This window comes from Hypanus sabinus, chromosome 1 (assembly GCF_030144855.1).
Source record: "Hypanus sabinus isolate sHypSab1 chromosome 1, sHypSab1.hap1, whole genome shotgun sequence".
Classification (NCBI taxonomy): Eukaryota; Metazoa; Chordata; class Chondrichthyes; order Myliobatiformes; family Dasyatidae; genus Hypanus; species Hypanus sabinus.
Genome location: NC_082706.1, coordinates 78394208 through 78407502, shown reverse-complemented (window position 1 = coordinate 78407502; position 13295 = coordinate 78394208). Strand labels below are relative to the sequence as shown.

The following is a 13295-nucleotide window of genomic DNA, read 5'->3' as shown; positions in this document are numbered from 1 at the left end:
TACATTATGTTCAGTGCTTCCTGGTGTGGCCTCTTGTACATTGGTGAGACCCGACGTAGATTGGAAGACTGCTTCACCGAGCACCTATGCACTGTCCACCAGAAAAAGTGGGATCTCCCAATGTCCACCCATTTTAATTCCATTTCCCATTCTCATCCCAATATGTCCGTCCATGGCTTCCAACTTGATGGCATGAACATTGATTTCTCAAACTTCCTGTAATACCTCCACTGCCCCCCACCCCTTCGTTGTTTCCCATCCCCTTGTCCCTCACTCATGTTATCTCCTTGCCCACCCATCATCTCCCCTGTTTCTCTCTCTCCTCCCCCCCCATCTTTTAAATCTACTTCTCAGCTTTTCTTCTCCAGTCCTGCCAAAAGGTTTCAGCCCGAAACATCAACTGTAGTTTTTTCCGTAGATGCTGCTTGGCCTGCTGAGTTGCTCTAGTATTTTGTGTGAATAGCAAAGGTTGATTGGAAGAGACTGTGAAAGGAGTCAGGCCAGGAAGGGGATGTGGCAGTCAGAGAGTAATGTAGCATGGGTACATGTCCTTCAACTCAGAGCCCATTGCTGACTGCAGGGCCCACCCAGCTAGTCCGTGTTTCCTGCGACCAACCCATTATCCCTCTAAGCCTTGTCCATTCTGTACTTACTTAATTTCTTCTTAAATGATGCAGTTATACCTGCCTCAAGCATTTCACAAAGAATGCTTACTGAAATATTACAAACACCACAAATCCATCTGCCTTGTCATTCGCTTCTCATCTCCCTTAGCATTTGCTTCTCATCTTCCTTAGCTGATCCTTTTATAATTTACGATAAACTTCTTCACTATCAATGACACCAGATAATGTTGTCATCCACAAACTTACTGATCAAGCCTTGTGGATTCATGTGCAAATCGTTATAAGTAATGATTAGCAAACGTCCCAATCCTGACCCCTAAGACATACCACGAGTCATCGGTCTCCATTACAACATTCAACTGTCACCCTTTGCTTCGTAGCTTCAAGCTAATTTTGAATCCACCTAACTAGTTCTCCCTGGATTCCATGGGACCTTGCCTTCCAGACCAAGCTACCATGCAGGACTTTGTCGAAGGCCTGGCTAAAGTCACAACTGGACAACGTGCTCATCTACATTTTGATTGCTCTTTTTAAAAAAAAACTCCGAAATGCTTTTAAATCACAACTTCCCATGCACAAATCCCTGCTGAGTCTTCTAATCAGGTGTTTATCCACATGCTGATAGATCCTGTCCCCCTGAATCCCTTCCAATTACTTTCCTATTATTGATTTCAGTCTGGCTGGCCTGTAGTTCCATGGCTTATTGCTCCCTTAACAACAAAATAAAATTAGCCGCCTTCTAGTTTTATGGAACTCCGGTATTAACAATGGTACAAATTTTCTGCAAGTACCTCCACAGTTCCCTCTCCAGCCTCCCAGGAAGTCGAAGGATGAACTCGGTGAAGCTCTGGGTTTTATCCAGCTTAGTGCACAGTCAGGCTGCTAGTCCTTCCCTGGTATTATGGATGTTCTCCAAAACATCCTTATTTCCCTTATCCCTTAGCATCCATGTTTTTCTCCTCAGCAAATACAAGGAGAAATATTTGTTAAAAATCCCACCCATCTCCTGTGGCTTGAAATATAGGCAGCCATGTTAATCTCTAAGGAACCTACTTTCTCCCCTAGCCTTCCTTTTACTCTTAACATAGCTATAGAATCCCTTGGGACTTTCTTTCTTTCTTTGTCTATAGGGATGTTAGGGGGGAGGGGGGAAGGGTATTTTTTTTCCTTCTTTCTGTAATTATCTGAAAACTCAATAAAAAAAAGTTTTTTTTAAAAAAAGAATCCTTTGGGACTTTCCTTTACCTACTTTCCACATTCCTTTCTTATCCTATCTTTGCCTCCCTGCTTTCCCTCTTAACAGTATTCTTTGTCTTTTTATAGTAATCATGGGATTTGCTTGGTCACAACCTCCTAAACCTTGTGTACATTCCTTTTTCTTGACAAGAACCTCAATCTTTTATCAACCAAGGTTACTAAACTTATCAAGTTTACCCTTCAACGTAACAGGAACATTGAGCTCCTGGACATTTGCTATCACTCTCCTAAAGGCCTTGCATTTGCTCTTCTTTCTTTTCCCTTCAAACAAGTTCACTCAATCAACCTGTGCTAGATACTGCTTAATTTCCCTAAAATTCTGCTTCTGATTAGTTTAGGACCCTAATCGGTGGTCCTGTTTTCTTTTTCATCACTATACTAAAACACACAGAATTATGGTCACTAGAGCCAAAGTGCTCTCTGACTGCCACTTCAGTTACTTACCCTAGCATGAGATCCAGTATTGCACCCACCCGAATAGGGTGCTTTTAAATGACCAGGGAAACTTTCCTAGTGGACACATTTTACAAACTGCTCCCTGCCCAGGTCCTTAACACTGAATAGTCCAATCCATACCAGTGGAAGTTAAAATCTCCCACTAATAGAGCCATTTTATTATTACTGTGAGTAGTTTCTCTACACACCTAAATCTCAAGTTCCCACTGACTATTTGGTGGTCTAAGTTCTATTCATATGGCTGAACTGAACAGTTCCCAAAGAAGTACCATTGTTATGCCTGCCCTTATCAAACTGTACCTCTGTCACATTTGTAGCATCTGTATCTTGTGGTAGTGGACGGTTGCTGTTCAGATATGTTTAGTAAATTTGAAGATAGCATAAATTGACAATGTAGCAGACAGACATGAGATGCCCCAGATGCTGGAAATTTTGAGCAACATGCGCAAAATGTTAGAGGAACTCAACAGGTCAGTCAGTATCCATGAAGGGAAATGAACGGTGAATGTTTCAGTCCAAGACCCTGCGTTAGGTCCTGATGAAAGGTTTCAGCCTCAAATGTCGACTGTTCATTTCCCTCTGTAAATGCTGCCTGAGATACTGAGTTCCTCCAGCATTTTGACTAATGAACAGTAAAGGTAATTGAAAATTATAACTGGATATAGATGAAGTGACCAAGAATTGACAAATGAAGTTTAACTCTGACAAGTTCCATTTTGAAAAGTTAACTTGGACAGAAGTTTTCAGGGCCTTGCCATTTACTGTGAGGGTATTGTAGAAAGCCTTAGGGTACATGTTCCCTGAAAATGGCAACCCAGGCAGTTGGGATGGTAGTAAGACACTTGCATACAGAATCAAGATTAGGTTTAGCTTATGTCGTGAAATTTATTGTTTAATGGAAGTAGTACATTGCAATACATTATAAACTTTTCCAAGGAACTTCCCTTGTAACCAATCAGAATCTTCTACTATTAAGCTGTTCAGGGTTTTTGAACAAGCCAGTTGGAACAGGATGTCTAATCAACATCCATTCAGACCCCAGAGGAGAAGATAAGCCAGCATTCTGAGGAGACGGCACACTGATGATGGCTTCTTGATTGGAGCCAAAATGTCTACAGACATTTTGCTAAGCTCAGCAATCAACCAAACTTCCAAATAGCAAACCCAAGCTATCAATATTCTGCAATATTTCAAACATTTTTTAAAAATATGTAAGTTACAGCAAGAAGACTATGTATATATAAAAAAAGTAGTTTAAAAAAAATGCAGGTAATGTTCATGGTTCATTGTCCAGAAATCTGATGGTGCTGGGGAAGAAACTGTTGCTGAAATGTCGAGTGTGTATCTTCAGGTTTCTGTACCTCCCCTTGATGGTAGTAATGAAAGGGGGGGATGTTTTTGGGTGATGGGGATCCTTAATGATTGATGCCTCTATTCTCGAGCCATTGGTTTATGAAGCTGTCCTCAGTGTTGGGGAGGCTAGTACCCATGATGGAACTTTCTGAGTTTACAACTTTCTGCAGCTTTTTCCAATCCTGGGCAGTGGGCCCCTCTATACCAGACGATGATGCAACCTGTTAGAATGCTCTATATGGTATACTTGTAGAAATTTGTGAATGTCTTTGATGACATACCAAGTTTCCTCAAACCCCTAATGAAATATAGCCGCTGTCGTGCCACCTTTGGCATTGCATTAAGGTGTTGGACCCAGGATAGATCTTTAGAGATGTTGATACCCAAATATTTTAAACTGCACACCCTTTCCACTGCTGATCTCTATTGAAGACTATTGTGTTTCCTCACCTTCCCCTTCTTGAAGTCCACAATCAATTCCTTGGTCTTGCTGACTTTGAGCATTAGGTCGTTGTGACACCACTCAACTGGCTGATCTATCTTGCTCCTGTATGCTGCCTCATCATCTGAAATTTTGCCAACAATAGTTGTGTCATTGGCAAATTTATAGATGGTGTTTGAGCTGTGCTTAGCCACACAAGTCGTGGGTACAAAGAAAGTAGAACATGGGCTAAGCACACATACTTGAGGTATCCAGTGTTGATTAGCAACAAGGGAGGATGGTATTTTTTTTCAAGAATCCAGTTGCAGAGAGAGGTACAAAGGTCCAGGTTTTTGAGCTTGACTAAAACTGAGGGTGTGGTTGTGTTGAATGCTGGATCTGTAATCAATAAACAATATCTGACGTAGGTATTATCCAGGTGATCCAAGACAGAGTGAAGAGCCAGTGAGATTGCATCTGCCATAAACCTGTGGTGGCAAAGGCCAAATTACCACGGGTCCAAGTTCTTGCTTTGGCAGGAATGGATTTTGGCCATGACAAACCTCTCAAAGTACTTCCATCACAGTAGACGTGAGTGCAACTGTGTGATAGTTCTTGAGACAGCTCACCCTTGCTCTTCTTGGGCACTGGAATGATTGTCGCCCTTTTGAAACAGGTGGGACTGCTGACTGCAGCAGTAAGAGATTGAAGATGTCATTGAACACTCCCACCAGTTAGCTAGCACAGATTTTCAGTGTCCTACCAGATAGGGTTCTGCATCTTGACAGATGTTCTGCCATCAACTTCAGAAACGAACACAGTCACCAAATGCTCCAGGGGTTCACACGGGTGTAGTTTTATTCCCACACTAGGTAGGATGGTTATGGAGAGGATATTTCTTATAGTAGGGGAGTCTAGGACCAGAGGGCAAAGCCTCAGAATATTCATTTAGAACAGATTAGGTATTTCTTTCGCTGGGGGACGGTGAATCTGTGGAACTCATGGCCATAGACTGATGTGGAGGCCAAGTCAGTGATATATTTAAAGTGGAGGTTGTTAAGTTCTGGATTAGTCAGGGTGTGAAAGGTTACAGGGAGAAGTCAGGGAAATGGTTTTGGGTGGGGGGGATAATAAATCAGCCATGATGGAGCAGACTCAATAGGTTAAATGGTCTAATTCTGCTTCTATGTCTCGTGGTCTTGTATATTGCATAAATTGAGTACAAGAGTTGGAATGTCATATTTCAGTGTGCTATTCTGGTTGCCCATCTATTGGAAGGATGTCATTTTAGGGAAATATTTTAACATTTGCTCCTTTTCTTAGCTGCGTAACAAACTCCTTAGGGCCTTTTGTTTGGGTAACCCTACTTTATTTAACAGAGTGACTGTCATAGCCAGGTGGCCACTCCGCTTTTCATCTCAGCTCTCCAACAAGTGCAGGAGCAACACCCAATGTGTTAGCTGTCACTCCCAAGCCATTTGGTATTGTCTGTACTCCTTGGTACCTAACCTCAGCCCTGCCTGCAGGTGTATCCTTTGTAAAATGTTCTGAATTATGCTGCTACGTCAATCCTGTGACAAAAATAATTAAAAATTTGTTCCTCATTCTTTGCTGATATATCAGCTAAAGCTATTTACAAAAAAAAGGAGGCACTATACATATGTTAAAGGTTTTATATATAAAGCAAATCTAGTTTATTACTACTTTCTAAAGTCTACTCATTAACCACTTCACTAAAATAAAGGAGAAAAGGATATTTGGCAACCAACCAGTCAACGACTCAATCTAATGTAAAGCTGCAGAGATCTTCCAGTGTCCATCAGCAGCTTCTACAGTTTTGTGTGCCTTTAAGTGAGATTCTAATTTGCACAAAGATATAGCACCATTTCTTCTTCTTTCAAAAGTCCTGCCCTGTATTTTTCCCTGGTACCAGATTGTACCTCTCTGGTGAACTTTGTCCTAGATCAGGGGTCAGCAACCTTTACCACTGAAAGAGCCACTTGGACCCGTTTCCCACAGAAAAGAAAACACTGGGAGCCGCAAAACCCGCTTGACATTTAAAATGAAATAACACTGCATACAACGTTTTGTTTTGCCTTTATGCTATGTATAAACAAACTATAATGTGTTGCATTTATGAAATTGATGAACTCCTGCAGAGAAAATGAAATTACATTTCTGCATGCAACAAAAACATTTTGAACTCCGATAAAAAGACGTTGGGTTGAAGGTTACTTTTAAGTAAAATACTCAACGTCTATTTGAGTCCTTCTTGTATTTATGAAAAACGCCAAACTTAAATTTGCCGCCAGCAGCAAACCAAAAATAACGTCAGCCAGCTGTCAACCTGAAAAATAAAAGGACTATTTCACTGAACAATGAAAACATATGAATATACGTAAAATAATAGGCAATTAAAATATTTATCATACTTGTTCAGGTTGACTCACACCTGACAATGCAGTCGTATTTAGTAGGGTTGGATCGATGCTTAGGGGAGTGACCGGGAAGGATAATGTGTTTTTTTCCTCTCTGAACTCACAGAAGCGTTTCCCAAACGATGTTTGCATTGCGATGATTGCAGAATGTAAATACTCCGAATTTATCATGTCGTGACCTTGTTTGAACACTCTCAAATTGGGGAAGTGAGACAATGTGCCTTTCTGTAAATCTCTGGCAAGCGCTGTCAACTTGCGCTGGAATGCCAAAACATCCTCCAACATGTGCAGGGCTGTACGTCCTTACCCCGTTGAAGAGCTGTGTTCAGCGTGTTCAGGTGCGCTGTCATGTCTACCATGAAGTGTAGCTTTTCCAGCCACTCTGGCTGTTCCAGCTCAGGAAAGTTGAGCCCTTTGCTGCCCAGGAAAGTTTTCACTTCTTCCAGACACGCGACAAAGCGTTTCAGCACCTCCCCTTTGGACAGCCACTGGACTTTGTTGTGCAGCAGGTGCCCCATCAGTAGCTACTGACACCAGATGGGTGGTCTTTATTCCTTTGGCTCTTAAACAATTCAAGACAGCCTCACAGATGTCCTCCCCCTGTGTTTGGTCTTTTAGAGGTATCAACTCAATCAGTTCTTCCTGTGGCCCGGCAGAGTTTACATACCGGCAGAACAACGCTATTTGTTCAATATCACCTTTGTCTTTAGACTCGTCACAGGCAATCGAGTAGGCCACAGCTGAATTGATGTCTTTAATTTGCTGTCTTGTGATGTCTTCTGCCATTTTTATGGTTCTGTCTTTGACAGTCTTTGCAGAGAGGGGCATATCCCTGATTTTCTGCACAATTTCACTCTTGTTTTTAAAGTCCGTGAATAGATGTTCTGAAATCTTAATGAAAGATTCTTTTATATATTCACCATCTGTAAACTGCTTCCCGTGCCTGACTATTTCCTGAGCGTCAATATAACTGGCGTATGTCGTTGATTTTCCAGACTTCATCCATTTCTGGAAATGATTTTTGCTCAGATCAACCTTCCGCATCAGTTCCGAAACGGCTTTTTTTCTCTCATCTCCATCCGGATATTTTTGAGCAAAGGCTGCATGTTTATTCTGGAAATGCCTTGCGACATTTGACTTTTTGTTGTTTGCTAGTTTCTCATTGCATATTAAGCATACCGGTAAACCAGTCTCGTCAACAGTGAAAGCAAATGAATCTGTCCACGTATCATTAAACGTTCTGTTTTCTTCAGTCACTTTTCTTTTTTTAGAATTCTCCATAGTTGGCTTACCTTGGATCGAAAAATTAAAGAAATCGCGCACTGGCGGGTGTCAGGTATTGGCAGTGGTGACGTATATTAATAGCGATAAAAACACGTTGTAGCGGTGTGCTCACGCAGTCAGTAAACTGCAGTCGAATAACTTTATTCGAACTAAACAGCCTTGCTTTTAAGCCTCCCTCAACCCAGCCCCCATGGACGCAGATGCTACAAAAGACGCGTACTCACAAACCCCCGTAGGCTATCTCCCTTAGCCGGAATGCTGGCTAATTGTGAGCCGTTTCGGATGTGCCAGGAAATGTGTCGCCACACTTAGATTGTACAAGATCACCATAATCTTCAAATTTAGAATTACATTTCAAAAGCTAACAAACTAACATAAAATACATTTTAATTAAATACTGACCAATTATTTCCCAAAGCCACAGGGAGCCGCAGCACAGAGGTGAAAGAGCCACAAATGGCTCGGGAGCCGCAGGTTGCCGACCCCCGTCCTAGACAAATAATGTAAAGACATAGCCATCAGGTTTTGCAGAAGAGCATGTTTTTCATCTTTATTTACTCTCAAGGCTATGTACCAGGTCACCTGTGTGTTCTCAAAACATTCATCACCACTTTTGACACATGAAGGAGGGAACAAATCCATCTTCTGGAAATTTTAATTCATCGAGCTAGAAAGGGTGCAGAAAACACTCAAGAATGTTGCAGCTGTGGGGTTGAGTTGTAATGAGATATTGAGTCTGCTCCATAAGTTGGGCTGAAGGGCCTGTTTTCCAATTTGTATAATTGATTCTGAGAACCATTTTCTAGCTGATTTTGAACTCTATCTGAAATCTGTACAACCTTTGTGCAAAGTAGAATAATTTCAAGGTTTTCCATATAATGAAGCCCCTTACTCCTTTACCTTCTTTGGGTAAATTTCTACTGCATCGTGTCCTCGTGTCTTCTCATACTGTGTTCAGAGCTGGACACAGTGCTCTCGTTTGTCTACCCCAAGTTACTGAATGTTTTTTTTGTAATCTTATGTATTCTAAGCTCTTGTTTATGATCACACAATTCTATTGCTTCTATTTACGCATAACCCTTTTCTTTCAATTTGTACTCTTTTCCTTTTCCCATGTAGAAGAAATGGGAAAATCCCAAGTGTTTCATAGGGATTGCTTTCTGAAGTCAAGAATTAATACGTGGATGATGGTGCATGCAGATCAAAGTTTGAGACTTGCATTAAATAAACTTTGCAGATGCTATCAATCGAAAATAAAAGAACACTTTGCAGGTTATGCAGGATTGCGGGAAAGAGAAATGATCTTAACATTTTAGAGCAAAAGAATAATGTGAGGCTTATAATGTTTTGTAAAAGCGTGGAGAAGCTAGCTTGTCACTGCTTTCAGAATATTTATCCCCTGCCTTGCACTAACATCTTATGTGGCATTTTTTTGTAGTTTGGAAGGTGTGTGGCTTTTGAAGGACTAGCTAGTTGATCTGGGAAATGTTGCAAAGTATATGTGACAATCACATATTGTGTATTGGGCACAGCGTCTTTAGGTAGACAGAAAACAGCACAGAAGCAGTGAACCCATTAGACCAGGTTGGTGTTTATGCTACACACCAGCTGCCTCTTAGCATCAACATAATCTTCTATTCCTTTTCCCTTTGGCATCCTTATTTGCATGTACCCTTTTAATTCAGCTGTTCATGACATTCAGTTAGAAACATTTCAGGAAGCATGTTGTATATATTTTTATTGCTGCTAATATGAAAGTATTAATTGTATATCAAATTATTAATTTGTTTAGCAAGGTGAAACTGTTGCTGACGTGAGAACATTGCCCAATGCCTCAACCCTTGACAATATTCGAACAATCTTTGGAAATGCTGTGAGCAGGTATGGTCAACATGTGATGTACATTTATAATTTTTCCAGTTACCCAGTTCATTCCAAGGATCATAGTAACACAGTACAAAAACAGGTCCTTTGGCTCACTCAGTTTGTGTTGCCCATCAAACCACCTACTTGCACTAATCCTACATTATTCCTATTTTATTTTCCTACATTCTTCCCAGATTACATAACTCAGATATATAAGGGTAATTTTGCAGTTGACCAATTAAGTTACCAGTATTGATGTCTTTAGGCCCAGAGACAAAACTAGAGCACCCAGAAGAATCTCATGCAATCACAAGAATTTGTGAACTACAAGCAGATGGTAGCCAAGGCCACGATTGAACCAAGGCTTCTGGTATGTGGTGTGAGGAAGCAGTAATTCAAAGCCACTGTGCCATCTTATCTCTATTTAAAAGGATGTCTGAAATTGTGTAACTTCTGAGCTCACAAGATGTTAGTTTGCCAACTGATGCCCACTTCAAATCGTGAACTTCAAATTGCCAAAATCTGCAACAGAAGTTTTTTTGTCTTAGACATCCATGTGACAACAAGGCTTTGCTCCCAGCTGATCTCATGCCTTTTACACTCGCTTTGACCTACAAAACTTTAAGGCACCTTCATGAACTTCCACAGCCCCAACAGCCCTGTGATTTCAGTCCTGAAGCCAATTGGGAGCATCCTTCAGGAGGGTGATCTGATGGAGAACATCTGGCCCAGGCAGTGTAATTGGCCAAGTACTGAAGACCTATGCTAATCATTGGCTGGACTGTTCACTGATATCTTTAACTCACTTCAGCAGTTTAAAGTGCCCACCTGCTTCAAGAAGTCTTCAATTATACCAGTGCCCAAGAAGAACATGGTAAACTGCCTCAATGACTATCATCCAGTAGCACTTACATCCACAGTGATGAAGTGCTTTTAGAGGTTGGTGATGAAACACATCAACTCCTGCCTGAGGAGCAACTTGGATCCATCCATTTTGCCTAACATCGGAACGAGTCATAGATGCTATTTCATTGGCTCTTCACTCAACCTTGGCTATCTGGATAGTGAAGATGCATACAGCACAATGATCTTCATTGACTACAGCTCTGCATTCAACACTATCATCCTTTCTAAACTAATCAGTAACTAAGCAACGTGCAAAATGCTGGGAAAACTCAGTAGTCAGTCAGCATCTATGAAAAAGAATACAGCCGATGTTTTGGGTTGAGATGTCGACTATACTCTTTTTCCATAGATACTACCTGGCCTGCTGAGTTCCTCCAGCATTTTGTGTGTTGCTTGGATTTCCAGCATCTACAGATGTTCTCTTAATTGTAATAAGCTTCAAGACCTAAGCCTCAATACCACCTTATGCAACTGGATCCTCAAGTTGCTCACTTGCAGATTCCCCAGTCAGTCTGAATTTGCAGCGTCTCCTCCCTAGTCACCATCATCATAGGTGCACCACAAGGTTGTGTGCTTATCCCCCTGCGCTAGTTACTTTATGTTCATGACTGTGAGGCTAAGTACAGTTCCAACTGCATATTTAAGTTTGCTGATGCCTAAATCAAAGGTGGTGATGAATCAGCAAATAGAAGGGAGATTGAAAATCTGGCTGAATGTTGCCACAACAATCTTCCATTCAGTCAGAAAAACCAAAGAGCTGATTATGGTCCATAGGATGAGGAACCCAAGGTCCTCATCGGGGATCAGAGGTGGACAGGGTCAGCAACTTTAAATTCCTTGGTGTTACTAGTTGAGGATCTATCCTGCATACAATACGCAATACAAAGAAGACACGGCAGCACTCTACTGAGATGTTTGTAAAGCATGATATCTAAAACTTTAATTTAATGCACTATAGGGAGTATACTGACTAATTGCATCATGACCTGGTATAGAAATGCATTACCTTGAATGGAAAATCCTTCAAAAAGTAGTGGATACAGCCCAATCCATCTGCAAGGAGCCCTGTCATGAGAAAGCAGCATCCTTCATCAAGAACCCCCATCATTCAGGCCATGTTCTCTTTTCACTGTTGCCATCAGGAAGGAGATGCAGAAGCCTTGGATTCCACACCACCAGATTCAGGAACAGTTGTTATCCCTCGATATCCAGATTCTTGAACATGAGAAAGCTTCTCTTAGCATAACACTGAACTGAATCTACAAGCGTACAAGAACTTTATAAATTGTGTTCTCAATACTTACTGATTATTTATTATATTATTATTATTTTAGAGTCATAGAACACTACAGCACAGAAACAGGACCTTTGGCCATCTATCCTGCCTGGTCCCATCAATCTTCACCTGGACCGTAACCCTCCATAAGCCTATCCAAATACATGTAGCTATCCAAATTTCTCTTGGATGTTGAAATCGACCCTGCATCCACCACTTGCACTATCAGCTCGTTCCACATTCTCACTGAGAAAAGTTCCCCCTCATGTTCTCGTTTAACATTTCACTTTTCACTCTTAACCCGTGAGCTGTAGCTGTAGTCTCACCCCAATCTCACTGGAAAAAGCCTGCTTGCATTTACCCTATCTATATCTTCATAACTTTGTATACCTCTATCAAATCTCCACTCCATCTTCGTTGTTCTAGGGATAAAGTCCTGACTTATTCAACCTTTCCTTATAACTCAAGTCCTTAAGTCTGGTCAAAGTCCTTGTAAATTTTCTCAGTGCTTTTCCAATCTTATTGATATCTTTCTGATAAGTAGGTGACCAAAACTTATGGCATCTTATAGTTTCAACATAACATCCCAACTTCTGTACTTAATACATTGATTTACAAAGGCCAATATGCCAAAAGCTTTCTTTATGACCCTATCTCCCTGTGCCGCCAGTTTGAATAAATTGTGGACCTATATTCCCAGATCCCTCTGCACTCTTTGCTGCCCTACCATTCACTGTAAGAGCTATCCTGGTTGATCCTACCAAAGTGCAACACCTTGCACTTGTCTGCAATAAATTCCATCTGCCACGTTTCAACCCATGTTTCCAGCTGGACCAGATCCCTCTGCAAAATTTGATAGTCTTCCTTGCTATCCACTACACTCCCAATGTTGGTGTCATCTGCAAATTTGCTGATCTAGTTCACCACAATATAACAACACAGACCCAGTACTGAATCCTGTGGCACGCCACTAGTCATAGGCCTCCAGTCAGAGAGACAGTCATCTACTACCACTCTCTGGCTTCTTACTCGAAGCCAATTTACTACCTCATCTTGAATGCTAAGCAACTGAACCTTCTTGACCAATGTTCCATGGGGGACTTTGTCAAAGGCCTTGCTAAAGTCCATGTAGACAATATCCACTGCCTTGCCTTCATCAACTTTCCTGGTAACTTCCTTGAAAAACTAAGGTTAGTTAGATATGACCTACCATGCATAAAGCCATGTGGACGATCCCTAATCACATCATCTATCCAAATAGTTATGTATCTTGTCCCTTAGAGTACCTCTCAATTATTTGCCCACTACTGATGTCAAACTCATCAACCTATAATTTCCTGGCTTACTCTTGGAGCCTTTTTAAATAATGGAGTAACATTAGCTATCCTCCAATCCTTTGGCACCTCATCCGT

The 13295-nt window shown here is 41.2% G+C and overlaps 1 protein-coding gene across 1 annotated transcript in view; it reads left to right on the top strand.

Annotated features, from left to right (window-relative positions):
• Positions 1-13295, top strand: part of mlh1 (mutL homolog 1, colon cancer, nonpolyposis type 2 (E. coli)) — a 130928-nt gene that overhangs the window by 54976 nt on the left and 62657 nt on the right. The window contains exon 8 of the mRNA XM_059971177.1: positions 9628-9716. Coding sequence (XP_059827160.1) covers positions 9628-9716 — 89 coding nt within the window. The remainder of the gene's footprint in view (positions 1-9627; positions 9717-13295) is intronic.